General features: G+C 45.5%; 1 protein-coding gene across 3 annotated transcripts in view; it reads left to right on the top strand.

Annotated features, from left to right (window-relative positions):
• Window positions 1–1,159: 1,159 nt before the first annotated feature.
• P2RX3 (purinergic receptor P2X 3) overlaps window positions 1,160–18,924 on the top strand; it is a 31,067-nt gene continuing 13,302 nt past the window's right edge. Inside the window, exons 1-2 of one of the 3 annotated variants that reach the window (XM_028738690.2) lie at window positions 1,160–1,477; window positions 12,873–13,008. In XM_028738690.2, the coding sequence (XP_028594523.1) occupies window positions 1,359–1,477; window positions 12,873–13,008 (255 nt within the window). In that variant the 5' untranslated portion in view covers window positions 1,160–1,358. Of the gene's footprint in view, window positions 1,478–12,162; window positions 12,627–12,872; window positions 13,009–17,248; window positions 18,640–18,924 lie in introns of those variants that run through there. The other 2 variants (XM_028738699.2, XM_028738708.2) reach the window with 2 other exon arrangements.

Raw genomic sequence — 18,924 nt, 5'->3', positions numbered from 1 at the left:
CGCTTTAGCAGACCTGTCTTTACCGGTCCAACGCCAACACACACACAATTTACAGATGTTACAAGTAGTCTTCGCTCTATCTCTCTGAGCCCAGAGAGGGGTCTTTGCTTCAAAGTTCTTGCTGTGTTAAAGTCCACAGCCAAGTCCTTAGTCCAGTTGCTTTCAAAGTTCTACAGTCTTTCAAAAACTGTTAATAGTAATAATAATAATAAATGTATTTATACCCCACCCTCCCCGGCCAGAGCCGGGCTCAGGGCTGCTAACACCAGTAAAATTACAATAAAAACATAATGGGGGGGCAATTTAAAATACAGATTAAAATACAATTTAAAATGTAGCCTCATTTTAAAAGTAGCCCATAGATCAAACCCATAAGGGGAGGGAAACATAAAGGTCAGACTGAGTCCAAACCAAAGGCCAGGCGGAACAGCTCTATCTTGCAGGCCCTGTGGAAAGATGTCAAATCCCGCAGGGCCCTAGTCTCTTGTGACAGAGTGTTCCACCAAGTCGGGGCCAGTACTGAAAAGTCCCTGGCCCTAGTTGAGACCAGTTCCAATTTTTCTTCTTCAAACTGCTTCACACTGTCTCAGGCAAATTCTCCTACCGTCCCTACTGTCCCACAAAACAAATGCCGTAAACTGGACCCCTGGACCCAGCCTGATATGCTTTTTTATTCGGCTACTGAGCTTTGGTAAGTGAACTTGAATTGTGCGTCTTTGAGACAGATAGCTCAAAGGAATAACCAGGAACTTTCTTTTGCTGTTGCTCACACTGTCACGGATTTGGGACTAGGATCCCACTGTTTTCAATGCAGGCAGCATCTTGTCAGAATGATTTCCCATTTTCCAATGTCGTCTCCGGAGGGGAATATTATTCCGCTTTCCCCTCCCCCTCTCCTTCCTTCCCCTTTGACTGATGTTGCGAAGGTCTGACACAGCAGGGGCACTATCTGTAGAGCTGGAACACCACTCAGAGGAAATGCAGCAATTGCAGATTCATTATTTAATGCTCAGATCTCTTCCATCTAGGCACTCGCTAGAATCCAATTTGTAATTGATGAGCTGGAAAGCCCCACCTTTCTCTGACTGCATCACCGGGTGTTGGGTAGGGGTGGGGGTGGGGAAAGAGATCTTATAAAAAGGGGTCCCAGCCTCTCAAGCATGCCCAGAGTAGCAGGAGACAACAGCAGGAGGGAGCCAGCAGAACTTCTTCCTTTCAAAAAGCTTCTGAATGTTCTCCCTGCGCAGATTACACCTCCGTGTCTACCACTCATAGACCCATCACAACACCCTTGACATTCCAGTCTGGTCTGCAGAACATCTTGGATTTGCTCCTCTGCGCCCAGGCTTTTCTTCGGCATGAACTGTGTGGCAAACTTCTTCACCTATGAAACCACCAAATCGGTGGTGGTAAAAAGTTGGACCATCGGCGTGATCAACCGGGCCGTCCAGCTGCTGATCATTTCCTACTTCATTGGGTGAGGGATGGCATGTGAATGGGGGAAATATATTCTCACTTGGGGGGGAGGGTGGCTTTGGGAGAAGCAAGGTAAGGGCTTACACCCCACAAATCATCATCGCTCAAGAGGTGGCAACTTTTTACACAAAGGTGTTGGTAGAGGACAGTAGAACAAGGAAGGTGTTGGGGAAGTAACCGAGAACAGCTTGGCTACCTTAAAAATCTTGCCTTATTTTTGATGGGTGTGAGAAACCAGGTAGATAAGGCTGCTAAGTCAGGGCTTTTTTTCAGTCAGAAATCACCGAAACTCAGTTCCAGCACCTCTCAGGTGGGTACCATTGCCACTGTAAGAGAAAACAAGGAAGGTGTTCATGGTGAGTTCTGGTATTTCTTTTTCTAGAAAAATAGCACTGTGCCAAGTGAATGGTTCTAAATGTAACTTGTTCCTGTAAGGGAGACTTGAAATACATAGAGATTTTCACTTGGATTCTCCAAACTTGCAAAGATCTCTAAGGAAATAATAACTCACATAGACATTCCTGTCAGCTCTGGAAAAGGAACGTGCAGTTGCAGGTGGCAGGAAGGCTTATGTGGTCCCACGAGGCTGCGGACAGTGTTGTCTCTGGTTTGTGGGGTTTGGGTGGCGGATAGAAAATGATTACCATCTCTCACAAGTCTGGAGTTGAGGAGCTGTTTGGAGAGCCAGGAGACTTGGATTCAGGGCCACAGCAAATTTCATTTGTTAAAACCCCGTTTCGTCATCCTAAGGGGATGTTGTACAAATTCATGGGCTTCTGCCCTTAGATAGCCCCAAGGAAATCATAGACAGAAAGGAGCTGCTGTTGCTGCTGCTTTTTAACTGAAGAAGTGCTTCACAATTATTTGCCTATTGTGCCTGAGACCAAGTAGCTAAATTCATGTTGTCCCTTCAGAGACTTTGTTTGGACGTGTGATTATGTAGGCAAGCTTGTCCACACATACTGTATAGTCATTTCTTCCAGCAAAAGAAGGATTCTGATAACTCTTTGCACTATGTTTGTGCCATTGCAAACTTGCCACCCGAGCCAGAGCATCCAGCCCCACAGAGAGGCTGACTTTACCACATGCCATGATAAAATTTGCTTTACCAGATGGCAAGAGGCTCCTGGTAGTTGTTTTAATTCATTCTACTCGTGGCTTTTATGGGTTGGGTGTTCGTTTGAATGTGAGCCCCCTGCTTCATCTCTCCACATATTCAGGGGAAAGGATTAGGGAGCAGGTGATGTGAAAGAGTTCAGCTTGAGACGCTGGAGAGCCACTGTTAGTCAGAGTGGGCAATGCTGGGCTTGATAGCCAAAAGGTCTGACCTGGTAGAAGGCATCTTCCCACAGTTCTCAGGGGAGCTGGGACGGTTTGGGAAGCAGGCGATTACTGTAACAGTTCACTTAACTGCTTTGGGATGGGTTCTGTGTTCTGTTTTTCCTGAGACTGTTTATACCGGAGTAGTCTCACTGACACCTTAAAGTTGTTTCTGGGAGAAAAATATATATTGGGGGGGTGGGGTAAAGGAGGGAAGCCTTTTGGGGGATGGTAACTCTATAAGATGAGGGGACGCGGGTGGCGCTGTGGGTAAAACCTCAGTGCCTAGGACTTGCAGATCGTAAGGTCGGCGGTTCGAATCCCTGCGGCGGGGTGAGCTCCCGTCATTCGGTCCCAGCTCCTGCCCACCTAGCAGTTCGAAAGCACCCTTAGGTGCAAGTAGATAAATAGGGACCGCTTTATAGCGGGAAGGTAAACGGCGTTTCCGTGTGCGACACTGGTGCTGGCTCGCCAGTGCAGCTTCATCACGCTGGCCACGTGACCTGGAAGTGTCTTCGGACGGCGCCGGCTCCCGGCCTCTTAAGGGAGATGAGCGCACAACCCTAGAGTCGGTCACGACTGGCCTGTACGGGCAGGGGTACCTTTACCTTTACCTTTAACTCTATAAGAACGTACATTAGTGGATTGTGAGAAGGCTGACCAACTTAAAACTACTTCAGCAGGAAGGGGTGTGTGTGTGTGTGTGAGAGAGAGAGAGAGAGAGAGAGAGAGAGAGAGAGAGAGGTTGTGCACATGGAGATCATAGTTACAGGAGACAACTACTATATAGGGGTAGAGGTTATGAGTAGTTGGAAATTATAGAAGCCAGCAGCTACCTAGGGAACAGTGACTGTGAAGGCCATCTGGTGGCCAAAAAAAAAGAAGTAATATGGAAACAGCTTTTGCTGCACACAGAGAGATGGGAGGGGGGGGGGATCACTGCTGGGTATCCTAGCGCCCTGGGCTTACTATTATTGATTACAGTTAAATAGGTCCATGATATGGTTTTGCCTTACATGCGAAAGAATGTTAATGTCTCCTAATGGCCCGTGAAGGTCTCTTTATGGGAGATAATTGTTAGGAGATGGTTTCTTCTAGTTAACAGAGAGCTTTCTGGAATGAGTAGAACGGGAAAGCCAGCGGAATGAGGGGAAGACGATAAATCCTCAGTTTCCCCAGGCAAGGGGTGGGGACTGATGTGAGATGTGTGCCTGTGTATGCTATAACAGAATAAGCACTTTTGAAACTGATATTGTTGTGAAAAGGCAGCACCTATACTCTGGAGCTTCCCGCCAATTCACATCAGGCAGGCACCTTCACTGTATTTTTTCTGTAAGCAAGCTGATCCAAACAGGTAGATGTCAATATGTTTTAATCTCTTTTTATCTTACTCCTGATTCTAATTGTTTTTTTAAATCTTTTAAAACTACTTGTTAACTCTTTTTTACTGAGAATGAACATATCTTGTAAACCCCTTAGTTTTGTTACAATCAAGCAGTACATTTTTTTTTTGTAAAATAAATATTTGCAAGTAAGAGGGGCAGGATTAAGCTAAAAACAAAAACAAAACACCGCTGCTGTGAGTCAAGCAATGAAACGGAGGGCCTTGAATTTGGAGCTTTAGGGTTCAAGACTTCGAGTCTGGCCCCACATACGGTAGGTCCCTGACTGCAGGTTTCAGTCCCTGATCTGTTAAATGGAATGATGGGTTGCTTGTGAGGATAAACAAAGTCTGCAAAGCCGATTAGTCTAATTACCAGAAAGTCCCATGGAGATAAGTGGGACTATCCCTGTATAAACAGTGTTGGGAAGAGGCTATAAAAGTACAATATGAAATAATAATTACGAGCTCTATTCTGGGTTGTGAAAGGGATGGTGAGAGAGGGCAGCTATATTAGCAAGTGTCCTGGTTATAGGCAGAGGTGGTAGTAATATATGGGAGTTGCAACAGTGGACACTTCCAGAGGAGCATTGAACCTGAATTGTTTGTAGGAAGATTAGGTGATGTCTGTTCATTGGGTATTCACTTTGATTTGTTTATCGGGACCTTAAGACGACCATTGCATCAAGTGCATTTTCCCGGTCACTTTCCTTATCTCAAAAAGTCCAATCTTCGGGGATTGGGAGTAGATTTGTCATGCAGGACACCAAATCCACTTTAATTGCACAACCTGAATTTGCTGGTATATGATTGAATCCCACCTGAAAATAGATAGCCTGCAAGCGCTCAGTGCCAGAAGAATGGTGGGAGTTCATTTGTTTGATGAGGCACAGACTTGTTTCCTGGGCATCCTTCCAGAGGAATATGAACGGAGGGGCTGATGGCAGGAAATAGGTGGAGGCCAAGCCCCCCCCCCCCTCTGCCATCTCTGCTTGAGTGCTTGGAGTGAATTGTTCCCCACCCCAACCCTGACGTTGTTAACCAGAGTTCCATTAGCATGGATAGCCGCTTGGGCCTTGCCCATTACTTTCTCTCTCCCCTATGCATACTCCCCTCTTCCGGGGGCAACACAATTTCTTATCCGCTACTGCATTGCTGGGGGAAACTCGGCTGTAAATCCTGTCTTCTCTCTCCACTCCCAGGGGTCTAACAGACTAAAGAACATGGTTCTTCTTGAGACAATTATTTAGCAGTGGAATCAATGCACAGGCTCTAAACCAGCATTAGTTCCCTATGACTAAGGCTGCAGCCCTAAGCACATTTACTAGGGAGTGAAAACCGTCAAAACATAGTTACAGGTAGGGAGCCGTGTTGGTCTGCCTGAAGAATATGAAGTATCTGAAGAAGTGTGCATGCACATGAAAGCTCATACCAAAAACAAACTTAGTTGGTCTCTAAGGTGCTGCTGGAAGGAATTTTTTTATTTTGTTTCGTCAAAACAAAATAACTAACTGTATTTTTCTGTGTATAATACGCCCCCGTGTATAAGACGTCCCCTATTTTTGGGGACCCAAAATTAAGAAAATAGGCAGAGATTGCCCAGAGTTCTTGAGCTTTTTTGAGGGGGGATTGCCCAGGGTCATTCAGCTTTTGTGGGGGGATTGCCGAAAATCACTTGCCTGCCTGAGCAACGCTTCCTATTGCACACGACACAAAAGCCACCAAACATCTGACCTCAAGCCGCCAGCAGCTGCCTATCGCCTGCCCAATTGAACTGTCGCTGCAGCAGCCAATTTTTAAAAGCCCTTGCCACAGCCAACAATCACCCGCAATACCACCGCAGACAATCTCCAGCTCCCAGCAGCAACCAATCCCCGATCACCCCTCTGCACTACCCATGTATAAGAAGAACCCAATTTTTCAACATTAACATAATAAATAATAATAATACATTTTTATTTATACCCTGCCCTCCCTGGCCAGAACCGGGCTCAGGGCAGCTAACACCAATAAAATTACAATAAAATGTTAAAGAAAAAACAGTTAATTAAAATATGGGTTAAAATACGGGTTAAAATACAATTTAAAATGCAGCCTCATTTTAGTAGTAGCCCATAAATCAAAACCATAAGGGGAGGGAAACATAAGGGTCAGACTGAGTCCAAACCAAAGGCCAGGTGGAACAGCTCCATCTTGCAGGCCCTGCGGAAAGATGTCAAATCCCGCAGGGCCCTGGTCTCTTGTGACAGAGCGTTCCACCAAGTCGGGGCCAGTACTGAAAAGGCCCTGGCCCTAGTTGAGACCAATCTAACCACCTTGCGGCTCGGGACCTCCAAAGTATTGTTATTTGTGGACCTTAAGGTCCTCCGCGGGGCATACCAGGAGAGGTGGTCCCGTAGGTACGAGGGACCTAGGCCACATAGGGCTTTAAAGGTCAAAACTAGCCCCTTAAACATGATCCTGTACACCACCAGGAGCCAGTGCAGCTGGTAAAGCACTGGATGAATGTGATCCCACAGCAAGGACCCCGTAAGGAGCATTCTGCACCTGCTGGAGTTTCTGGGTCAGCTTCAAGGGTAGCCCCGCGTAGAGCAAGTTACAATAATCAAGCCTGGATGTGACCGTTGCATGGATCACTGTGGCCAGATCAGGGCGAGACAGGTAAGGGATCAACTGCTTGATACGGCGGAGATGGGAAAATGCCAGCTTTGCTGTGGCTGCAACCTGCGCCTCCCTGGAAAGGGAGGCGTTGAAAGTTACACCCAAGCTCTTGACAGAAGGCGTGACACTAACTGAGCTTCCGCAAAAGATGGGAGTTGGCCCCCCAACCCCATGTCGTCCCGACCCAGCCAGAGGACCTCTGTCTTCAAAGGATTTAACTTCAACGCAGCCATCCGTAAAAAATCTTCATCTTATACATGGAAAAGTATGGAACTTCTGCATAAATGTGCATAAGATTGGGCCATCCATCTTATTGAATGCAATGTGACCTCAGTCACAAGTTGTTTCTTATAGTAGTTTCAATGGGACCCATGCTACAATGCTATGGAGACTTCCTTGGGAGTAAGCCCCCTTGAACCTACTAGGATTTACTTCCAATAAACATGCATAGGAATGGGCTATTAGTCACCACACACTGTAGCTAGATCAGGACTACACCCATCTGATGTGTGGGGTCCTCAAGGTAGTACATATTTCACATACTTAAACTGCAGTATGTTGTCACTGGTAAAAATTCCCCGCACCTGCGCACACACAATGGAATTGTGGGACTTGTTAGATAGCACTTGAAATTTCTCAACCGGCAAGCGAAATAACCATCCTGTTTCATTTCTGTGTGATGCTATGAGCATGGGCGATTTGCAGTGGTGTTTCCCAGAGAGTTGTGGGTAGTCTGAAAGATAAGTTGCTGCTTGCGATGAGATTCTCATCACACTTTCACAGCTAGAAATTGGTTTGGGAGGGTTTTGTATTGCACTGCAAAGTTCCTTGTTCTTGACACTTTGATTTGCCTGATCTACTTCCTGGCACCACCTTCCTTGAGCTTCTCACTACACCTGTAGCTGGCCTGCCCTTTTAAACGGGTGTTCAGCTTATCCACTTTGTGCTGCCTTCTGAGCCAGAAAGCTCAAGAGCATTGCTTCCTTACTGGAAGAAGAACACATCAGCAACACAAACTCAAATGCTGTGATGCAGTGATGCTGCCTTTGGCTAATCTTTTGCCTAATTAATGTACAGAACAGATACACCCTTGGCCACAAGAATAAAGTGCAGTTTGGTAGCAGTCTCACTTAGCGCTGTCTCAGAATTCCGTTGCATCCCATGAAAAATAAAAGGTTAACCATCTCACTAGCCTACCTGAGATATTTGGCAATAGGTAATTGCTGCCTTGCTAACCAAAAATAATAAATAGAATGTTTGTTTATTATTGATTGATTGATTGATTGATCAATTGATTGATTGCATTTAAATCTCATCTATCCTCCAAGGAACTTAAGAGTGGTATACATGGTTCTCTACCGTCACATTTTCTCCTCACAACAATCTTGTGGGGTAGGTTAGGCCAAAAGATAACAACTGGCCCAAGGTCACTCAGTGAACTTCCTGACTGTGTAGGGATTTGAACCCTGGTCTTCCAGGTCCTATTCCAACACTCTAACCAGTAGGTTATATATCTTACCTCTGTGGAAGGAGTATGTGCACATCTGGCTATCTTCATCAGGCCCCAGGGTCAGCAGCGCAGTGGAAGGGGAACTCAGGGGAGCACAGTTCCATGAAATTTATTCTGAGTAGTGTGAGGGCTATCAGGTGCCAGAGTAATCGACAGACTTTCCTTGTTTTGGCAAGTGACTGAGATGACAGTGAGGTTTTCCATTTTGCGTGTGGCAGAATAACAGAAGTCAGAGAATGAGGGAAATAAGCAAAGAACAGATACTCCTTTCCTTTTCTCTGAAGGATGCCAACTTCATGCTAGTGGTTTGAACTTCTTTGCAATAATGTTTGCATTTCTTTTCTTTTTCCCCTGGTTAAAGCGTATCTCTTCTGCCAGGCATCTGACAGCTGGTTGATTCAGGGTGGTTTTTTCCAGCTGGAACCAGTGATTTTTTTCCTGGGGGGGATGCATACCCCTAAACATTTTGTGAATCTAAGTTTGGCCTCATTGAGGGGCAGTATTTCGTTATGAGTAGGAAAATGAGAGTATCCATAAACATTTTTAAAGAAAAAAAGCAGTGGCCAGAACTCACCGGAACTCAGTTCCGGCCCCTGTCAGGTGGGTGCCATTGCCATTATAAGAGAACAAGGGAGGAGTTCATTGTGAGTTCCGGCACCTCTTTTTCTAGAAAAATAGCACTGGATTGGATTGGATTAAACGTTCTTCTGCTGAGTTTGTGTGTGCCTACATTTTTGGGCTCCACTTGAGGGCTTGGTTGTGAACTTCCTGCAGGTATTGCTGTGTGAGCCATCACGAGGCGCTCCCGCACTTTAGCCTTTCGTTGCCTGTGATGCCTTATTAGATTCTGCGCAGCTCGAAAGGATACATGATACTCCTGTACAAACCACAATTAATCTACAAAGCCTGCAGTTGCAGGCTCTATGCAAGCTCTCAAGTTAACATATGTAGATTGGGGATGCTGCATGTCACAGCAATCCTTTACTCACTTAGCATGGAAGGCCTTTAAAAGAGGCCATATTCATGGAGGATAAGGCTATCCGTGCGTAGCAGCAGTGTTGTTGGCTGTGCACTTCCTCCACCATCGGAGACAGCATTTCTCTGAATACCAAGTGGGGAGAATTACAAGTGGGGAGAGTGCTGTTTTCATTCTGGTCCTGCTTTTGGGGGCTTTCCCTGGGCATCTGGTTGGTCACTGAGAAAACAGGATGCAGGACAAGATGTCCTTACCTTCTTACATAGTAAACGTGGATTGAAAAGGCTCTTATGTCACACAATGCAGGTACTGCTAACCCCCCCTTCATAGAGTTTCATTTGGCTCACAGCCTAGCGAAGCATTTGTAGTCTGTGTAATGGACATGCTGCTCAAAGTTGGCGCATGGAGTCTAGGAATTGGCATGACATTGATTGTACCACAAAGCATGAAATATGTTTGTGGTCATGGATTCCATTAGCTTCTGAGGAACCTTCAGGAGCTTCCATTTTACTAAGAGGCAGGTTTATAACTCATGATTGTGGGGAAAACTCCATGCTTATGTTCTAAATTAGGGCAAGATAAAAGAAAATGGGGGCTGGGTAAGTATTTGGGGAGGGGGTCTTCTCAGATCCAGCTACTGAACTTTTCCCTACGCAAACAGATCAATCCCATCCCAAGGAAAGGGGATCAAATCATCCCCCCCCCGCTAAATATTTAAATCAGAAGACCCCCCCCCCAAATGGAGAGTTTAAGTAGGTAGATACTTGAAAGCACTATGCTCTTGTTAGCCCTCATCCCACACCTTGTTGGTGTCTGTCTCGGGAGACAATGGAAGAGTGCGCCTTTGGGGGTGAAGTCAGACTGCTGGAAGGTTGCAACTCCTGCTGTGGCTGTGGAGAACGATGTGGGAGAGACATGTTTTGTTGCAGCTGAGGCAGATGAAGGTGTCTGGTTGGTTGTGCTTCTGCAGATGCACCGTGGCATAAATCAGGAGACCACCACCTCCAAACAGAGAGTTTAGGTACCCATGCACTTGAAAGCACCATGCTCATGTTAGCCATCATCCTACAGCAGTAGGAGGATATCCCACCACCTAATGGAGACAGGATGCATTGCCATAGAAGGGATAGACACTGGCTACATTCACAGGGTGTGGTATGGTTCAGATGCCAGGGTGGCCTTCCTAAAATGAAAGGTTCATAAAATGGCAATATTATTATTGCAGGGTGATGGTATATACCCAGCTTTTACCAAGCTTTTACCCCCCAATGTTTTGGACTACAACTCCCATGAGCTCTAGCAAGCATAGGCTGATGGTAGTTGTAGCCCAGAACTTTGGATGGGGGCCAGGCTGGTATAACCTATCTAGTGTCTGACTCTCTCTGCCGCACTGGAGTGATGTGCTGGGGTTGTTTTTAGCCTCCCTAGTTTGTAACTACCAAGTAGTCAATATAAAACGGTGTTGACCCAGCAAAGTTGTTGTTGTCACCATTTCTGAGCCTCTTGCTGGCAAAGTCCATTCCACACAACAGTTGCAAATATCAGCATCTTTGTTGGACGGACAGGGCATTTTCCCCAGTGACAAAACTGGGGTGGTCTGGCTGCTGGGGAAATGTGCGACATCCCTTCAATAAAAGCTCTTCCTCAAGAGGAGGGGACTGGATCCTGTGCGTATGTTGCCTACAACAGCAAAACTCCAGTCTTTGGCAAAGGCAGTAGGAAAGGAGTGATGTAAGATAGGATAAACCCTTCTACTTCTTCTGAGTTGATCAAACAGAGGGAAATAAATGGACCATTTAACTGAACTGCCAGCTTCATTTCAAAATGACCGTGTGCTTAATGTTGTTAGCATTTTACCAAGTTCTAAGTGGGTATGGAAGGGGGGAAATATCTAATTTAATTTGATCCATTAGTGGCTTCCAACCTTGAATGTTGGCATCTGATACTTCATGAGGTTGGGTTTTTTTTTTTTTTTTTTTTTGTTCTCCTTTGTGATGTTCAAAGGCTGTCATTCTGGTATGGATGGGATGGCATCAGCTGTGCCTGGCTCACATGGTCTTCTTGAGCAAGGGAAGGGATGAACAAGGAAGTGATGTCTCATAGCGGAGGCCATTTTTTAATCTCTAGGCAACCAAAGAGGGATCCAGCAGGGAGATTGAATCCCTCAGACGGGAAATTAGCTGCAAACATTTAGCCGGGAAGATAATTGGCAGTTGGAACAGTTTGCCAATGGATGTGCTTGATTCAGCGCTAGATGTCTGATATCCCATAAAAGGTACAGACACTATCTAAGAATTACTGGAGGGATAATATATGCACCCTGCTGTATGCCGGAAATCAGGCTGATGATAGAAAGGCCCTTTACAATCTGTGATTCACTGAAACCCAAATTAGACAAATTGCATTACAGATTGCATTCTTAAGCACATGCTCTTATTGGGGAGCAGGCTTAATTGAAATCAGTGGGATGTGCTGCTGACTAAATGTGTTCAGGTGACATTTTTCCATTTGGCCAGTGCTGATATGCTCCCTGGCCTCCTTCTTGGTAAAGTCACCGTTGTCAGAGCCATCAGCTGCATACATGGATGGCGTTTCTATCTATCGCTGTGATAAATCAATATAAATCTGAGCGCTAGAGGGCAGCACCCAACAAAAAATGAGATGCGAAGTAAAAATTGCCTTACAATTTGGTTTGGACAAAAACATTCTTTTAAACGCCCTCCTACAGGGCTTCTCGTCATTTATTGCCTAGCAGGGAGGCCTGTTGTGGGAAACAGCATTTTTTTGGAAGCAATAACTGGGAGGGATCTACTATTATGGGGCAGGGGGCTAATGGTATAGATAGGACAACGTCTGAACTGGAAAATAGTATGTTTATGGTTCAAACTTCATTTTAAAAGGACCTGAAAGCCTCACATCATCACTTCCTTTGCTTGCCAGAGCAAGCAGAAGCTGTCAATTACCCTTGCGCTCCAGCAGATCACCTCATCACTCCTTCTCTGAAGAAAGCCCCCAACCCCCCAGTTCTCATAACAAGACAACCAGAAGAGGCTTTTGAAATGCCAAACAAATTCATAACATCTGTACTGACTGCAATAGAAATGGATTACGCCCACAGGGAGGGAGCTGGAGACCCCAAAATGAGATAACCGGCTGGCAACAGCTGAGAGAATGTGGAAGATGTGACCTCACTATGCACAGGGCTATGCAGAAGCATGAGGGGAAGCTACTGGCCCCAAGATCTAGTAGTCATAGGGAGCTATTCCGTTAACAGTGCTAATGCTTAAGACACCAAAACAGGGGTAGGCAGTGTGCTGGGCTCCAGCTCCCATTATCTCTGACCACCAGCCATGCTGATGGCAGCTGGAGCCCAGCAACAGTGGGAGCACACTAAGTTAGCTAACCCTGCAGTAAAAGATCAGGGTGGTTTTTGCTCATGTAAATTAGTCCACCATTATTTTCTGTGTCTTGTCATTTCATACAAGGCATGCCTAGCCCTAGAAGACTTGCTAACTGGTTTATTCTGCCCCCTCCGCCCCATTTTGCAGGTGGGTGTTCTTGCACGAGAAGGCCTACCAAATAAGGGACACCTCCATTGAGTCCTCCGTGGTGACCAAGGTGAAAGGCTTTGGCAAGTACAGTAACCAGGTCATGGACACGGCTGATTATGTTACGCCTCCACAGGTAAGCCTTCACGAAGTTCTCGGGGAGGGAGTTGGGTTGAAAGGGTATGGAGCTCTCCTGAGGCTGAAAGGTGGGTAGGCCGTTTGGTCTGTTGATGTCTGGATAAATCAATCATTTTTATTTTTGTCGTCATGATTTCAATTTAATAGTCGCTTGCTGTGAGAGGAGTCTCTAAGTTACTTGAGAGCATAAAGTATAATATAAAATCAGAAAAAAGCAATACAAGCTATACAATAACCCATAGCACAGACCCAATAAAGCAGCAGCAAAACCCTTCAGGAGCAGAGTATGGGTTCAGCAATAACTTGGGGGGGGGGTAATGTGGCTCCCCTCTCAGAAAAATATTCCCCGGTATAGTTTGTGCATGACACTGCATCACTTTCTGTAAGAGAGATTACTATATACCTGATTACTAGCAAGGGAATGCATATGCTGACTGACTCCATGGAATAACATTGTTTGTGAAGTGATAAGAATGTTCTAGAACCGTGGTTCCCAACATGGGGCACACACCCCACAGGGGGGCAATTTGATTTTTAAGGGGGGCAATTCGAGAATGAGTTATTAACAGTGAATGGCCTTTTAGGCTTCCTCCACGTGAATATGAGTTCACTTTTTGAATAATAATAATTATATGTCACGGCGGGGGGGGGGGGGGTCAGGATTTTAGAGATGCTTAGTGGGGCATAGCCAAAAAAAGGTTGGGAACCACTGTTCTAGAATGACCCATTCAGCATGGCCGGCCTGCCCATGAGACTGGTTGAAGTAGCTGCCTCAGGTGGTGGAAGTTGAAAAGACAGTGCCCCCATGGGTGCCCCCTGCCGTGCCGCCAGTGGAGAAGTGGCAATAGCAGCAGCATCGCTTCTCTACCAGTGGCTGTCCTTCAGCTTCCCAGGTATGGGTAGCATGGCGACACGTTCCCGTTTCATCTCAGGAGGCAAAACAGGACGCGCTGCCCCTGCCATTCAGTCATACGAATCACCCCCTGATGTTGCAGCCATCAAGTGATAAATGTGCAGGCATGAACCAGATATACATACTTAATATTTTAATGGTGCAAATGAGCCATTTGTGTTTGCACATAAATAGTAAATGGAAAAGGATCAGGGCCTACAGTGTCTGTATTTTAAAATACACAATTTCAGATGCTCAGTTGTGAGTATTTCTTGCCCTGGGGAATCACACCTGAGTGCAAACTTTGTTTAAAGCACTTCTAAATGCCTTCTTGGAAAATAAGTGTCTTAATGATTTCATGCTTGCTCACTTGCCATGGCAAACGGTGCCATAAAGGTAGATTGTTGGTAGCAATACAGTACAGATGAAGGTATGAAGAGCCTTTCTTGTGGATCTAAGGCAGCAAGTAACTGGCATCAGCAGAACTGTAGATAAAAGTTTATGGAGTCTTGAGTCGGAATATTCTATGGATACGTGTTCAGATTTCATTGTACCTTCAGCATCAAATCTGAGACAGGTCAGTGAGCACAAGCAATTTGTGTTCTAAATATATACACACTGTACTTCTCAGGACCGCAGATAACCCTTCTATGCTGTTCCCCCTCACCCCATTGGAACTGTAACAGAGTTCAAACGTTGCTCTCATGTTCCCCAACTGAGCAGGAAATTCCCAAAACATGCTCAGGCCCATTAGGAATACAAAGAATGCAGAAGAAGAGTTCCATAAATAGAAAACATTGTGGGTAAGAACATGAGCTGTTCCCACTCCCCACCCCCCCAAAGATGATAGGAGCAACTGCTCCGAATTCTGGGGCCACCAACTTCATCCCAGTTGTTTCTGATTTTTGCTGCATGTTGCAGTGAAACTGATGGATGGGGTGGAATCCAAGAGTAAGGCTTAGTCAAGGATATGGCGTCCTGAGGTCCCTGCTGGCTTTTGCAAGTGGACTGAACCCGGGCAGCTGAATGTGGACCTCTGCCGGAGAGTTGGGGGCAACAGGATAGGATTGTCAATTCGTTTGACTTGGCCACCGCAAACTGAGTTTTCATGGGACGTAATAAAAGAGCGTTCATGTTCATTTATTTGATTTTAAAATCTTTAAACTGCCCTTTGTCCAGACAAATCCCTGGGTAGTGTAGAATAAGAATAATACACTGTTGTGTGCCACCCCAATATCCAATTGGTATGAGATTCTGAGGGTTCCAGGTGCTTACCCAAGGTTTGTGCTTCCTTTGGAATGAGGGACAGTGGAGACTGTAGTGTTGTTATGATATATGGCTTATTTACACGTATATACAACCTGAGCCTACGATGGAGGTTTTCACAGCATTAACACTCCAAGAGGGCCTTGTTTATCCCATAGCCACAGCCTTGCATTCACACACAAATCAAGCATCACTCTGACTTTCTGGCTTCCCAGCCTGCAGCATTTTTCCAGCTTCTAGCTCACACCCTTCAATTCTTCACTCTCACCTTTGTCTTTCTAAGTACCAGCAAGTTTGTCATCTGGCACAAATCCACTTCCTTTGTTCTCTTAATGTCCCCATCACCTAGGCTATCACCTCACCAGGAAGCTAGCCTGACTCTTCTAGGAATTTTAATCCCTGCTTATATTACACTTGCTGGACTCAGGGGATAGAAGAGTTTCAACATACAGCCTACTCCCTCCCACCACCGGCCAACTCATAACAATACAATAGAATCAAAACAGAATTCATCACAATAAAGATACACACACCCATTCCCTGTTACATCCCACCCGACTCCCTGCAAATACCACACAGTCTTTTTTTAAAAAATAAAATTTATTTTCCATATTTTCCCCAATAGTATTTTGACAATACAATCCAGTATTTTTCAACAAATATATGCAAATGTTGTTGTTGTTTAGTCGTTTAGTCATGTCCGACTCTTCGTGACCCCATGGACCAGAGCACACCAGGCAAATATCACAAATACCACAGTCTTAAACTGGCATCAAATAAATTGTAAAGTCAAGCTTTTGGGGGGTGAGGGAGGGATTGCCATGTCAAATGGGCCCTTGCTGTTTACGGCCTTAAAAGTATGCACCAGGACCCATCTGTATTTCTTAATGACTTTTTATGGTCTCCTGAATAGGCAGTTTGCCAGCAGGGCTGGAATATGGGACGGTTCTCAGCAGTTGTGTACATGAGAAACAGCACTGGCCATTTAAATAAGCAACAAATACAGAGACTGGCAGGATGGGGAGAAAGTCAGACTCTTGTGGTTGGCTGCGGTTAGCTGGATCTGGAACTGGGGTGTTCAGCAGCTGCTACCTACGTGTGGGATGTCTGTTTGCCTCCAGTCTGCTTGCCTATTTGAAGGGGGAGGGGGGACAAATATTGCAAAGAAAACCAGAACTCAGTTGTTTTCGTACACAGGAAGAACTCATCCCAGCAGCACAGCCCCTGAAGCTCTTTACCACTCAGGGAAACAGAAATGTGTAATCTCCTAGCACACACCTTCCTCCATTAGGGGTGGGGATCAACTGTCCCCCCCTTTCCTTAGTGCTAGACCAGGGGTCAGCAAACTTTTTCAGCAGGGGGGCCGGTCCACTGTCCCTCAGACCTTGTGGGGGGCCAGACTATATTTTTGGAGGGAAATGAACAAATTCCTATGCCCCACAAATAACCCAGAGATGCATTTTAAATAAAAGCACACATTCTACTCATGTAAAAACACACTGATTCCTGGACCATACAAGGGCTGGATTTAGAAGGTGATTGGGCCAGATCCAGCCCCCGGGCCTTAGTTTGCCTACCCATGTGCTAGACTGAGCAGTTTGCATTCCTTCATCCTTAAGCATTTTTAGAAAATTATCTGAAGGCATTTCCTGTTCTGCATGGCAGGTCATGGGTCAGGAATGTTGGGTGGCTGTGAAGGGGCCGCCCATCTCCTGGGCCCAGTCCTCCTGATTCTGAAGCAGCTGCAGCCAACATTTCAACTCCCCGCCCAGTTTCTATCGGGGAATTAGGGGGGGGGGATTTAAATGGTGGCTCCCAGCCACAGGCAGTGCTTGCCAGCTAGAGCATAGTGTCATGTTACACCCCCAGCATCTGTCACCAAGGTAAAGATGGGGAGGGGGGGTTAAGGTGAAATACACCAGCATGCAAGTTGTTGTATTTGAACATCATTAATGGATTATAGTATGCTTTACTGTTTGTCTTATGGTTCAGTTTTCCTGCACACACCCCCCCACAAATGGGTAACACATATATTTGATACATTAAATTAATTTTGTTTAAAAAAAAAAAAAAAGGCGGCACCTGAACAGGGTAGAAAATCATCCTGGCTTGCTGCTGTGCCTTTTAACAGCATCTTAATCAGCAGAGATCAGCAAATGAAACCTTTTATGTCCTGGAGATAAGCATAATAATCTGCTAATGTCTTTACAGCTACAGTGGTACCTTGGTTCTCAAACTTAATCTGTTCCAGGAGTCCATTCGACTCCCAAAACTGTTTGAAAACCAAGGCGCAGCTTCCAATTGGCTGCAGGAGCTTCCTGCACTCGAGCAGAAGACGCACTGGACGTTTGGCTTCCGAAAAACGTTTGCGAATCGGAACACTTACTTATGGGTTTTCAGCGTTCAGGAGCCAATTTGCTCGACAACTAAACCATTTGAGAACCAAGGTACCACTGTATTCATAAAGGTACCACTGTATTAAAATAAAGGACGGAGATGGTGTACACAACATCACTTTTTGGCTGTGGAAACATCCACTGCGCTCCCACTGGTGTTCAGAACACAGTGTGCACACAGCATTAGCCGCAATCCATATCTTTCCTGCACCCTATCTCTCCCCCCCCCCTAAATAGTGTGTTTTGATGTGTTTCCTCCCAAACCAAATTCGATCCAATATCGATCCAACAAAAAGGACAACCTTGCTGCTTTTTAAGCTGGTAACATGTACACAGTTCTTTTCTCATTTTGGATCGAAGCTGGTTTGGGTAAAATACATCAAAACTCAAGATTTCGTAAGGAACGGCAGGACTGATACAAGATAAATATGGATTGTGGCTAATGTGTGTATCCTGCTTTTCAAACCAGCAGTGGGAGTGCACTCTAAACGGAGTAAAGGGAATTTGTGGTTCAGTGAAGGCTCAGACACGGAGGGGACACCTCCAAACTCCAGCATCAGCCAGAGCCGAGCAGCTTTTCAGAGAGCTGCAAGGGGGAGGAAGAATCAGCAAAAAATGCTTTCCCCCGTCCTTCAGCAGAAACACCCCAACACACGAACTGTGCTCATAGGAGCTCAAGTTCTAAGTCACATGTTTCAATTTTGCTTGCCGAAAACTGCAACAGGGGAGAGGAACTGCCATAAAATGTTTTGGAAACTCTGAGTAACCTTTTTTCATTGGCAGACGTGGGAAAGTTGTGGTGCAGAAGAGAACTTTCCTTCTTAACTTATTGGAAAATTCAGAGTAATTCCAAGCACAGAAACCAGCTCTGTTTTTGTTTTCCTGCCCAGTCCCGAGGCAGATGCTTGAAAAAGGGAAACTCATTTTCTCCTAAGAGTTGCGGCTTCTTGTTTCCAGACTTGACATTCCAGAACATAAGGGCTGCTCTGTGCTCTTTGTTTCAAGGTGGGACCTTGTTTCAGGATCACTTTACGTGGAAATTTAGTTACTTCATTTTATGAACCAGGGATTCCAGGTAAGCTGTGCGGGAGAGGGGGAGATTTGAACTCGCCTCTCCCCAGTTTCATGCCAATACTCTAACCACTACACCACATTGCCTCTCTTACTTTTGTTTGTCCATCTATGTATGCATTGTGAGGAGCCAGGGTCAAGCTCAATTCCTATTGCCTGTGTGAAAAATGCAGCTGCAAGCATTTAGTTTTTTTAATCGTGTGAACACCTTTAGGTATTTAGGCGCCCCTAGGTGTGGAACATTTTACAAGTGTGCCATACAAATCCTTAGATTATATTGAAATTACAC

Source organism: Podarcis muralis, chromosome 1 (genome assembly GCF_964188315.1).
Source record: "Podarcis muralis chromosome 1, rPodMur119.hap1.1, whole genome shotgun sequence".
NCBI lineage: Eukaryota > Metazoa > Chordata > Lepidosauria > Squamata > Lacertidae > Podarcis > Podarcis muralis.
This window is presented reverse-complemented; position numbering and strand designations above follow the sequence as displayed.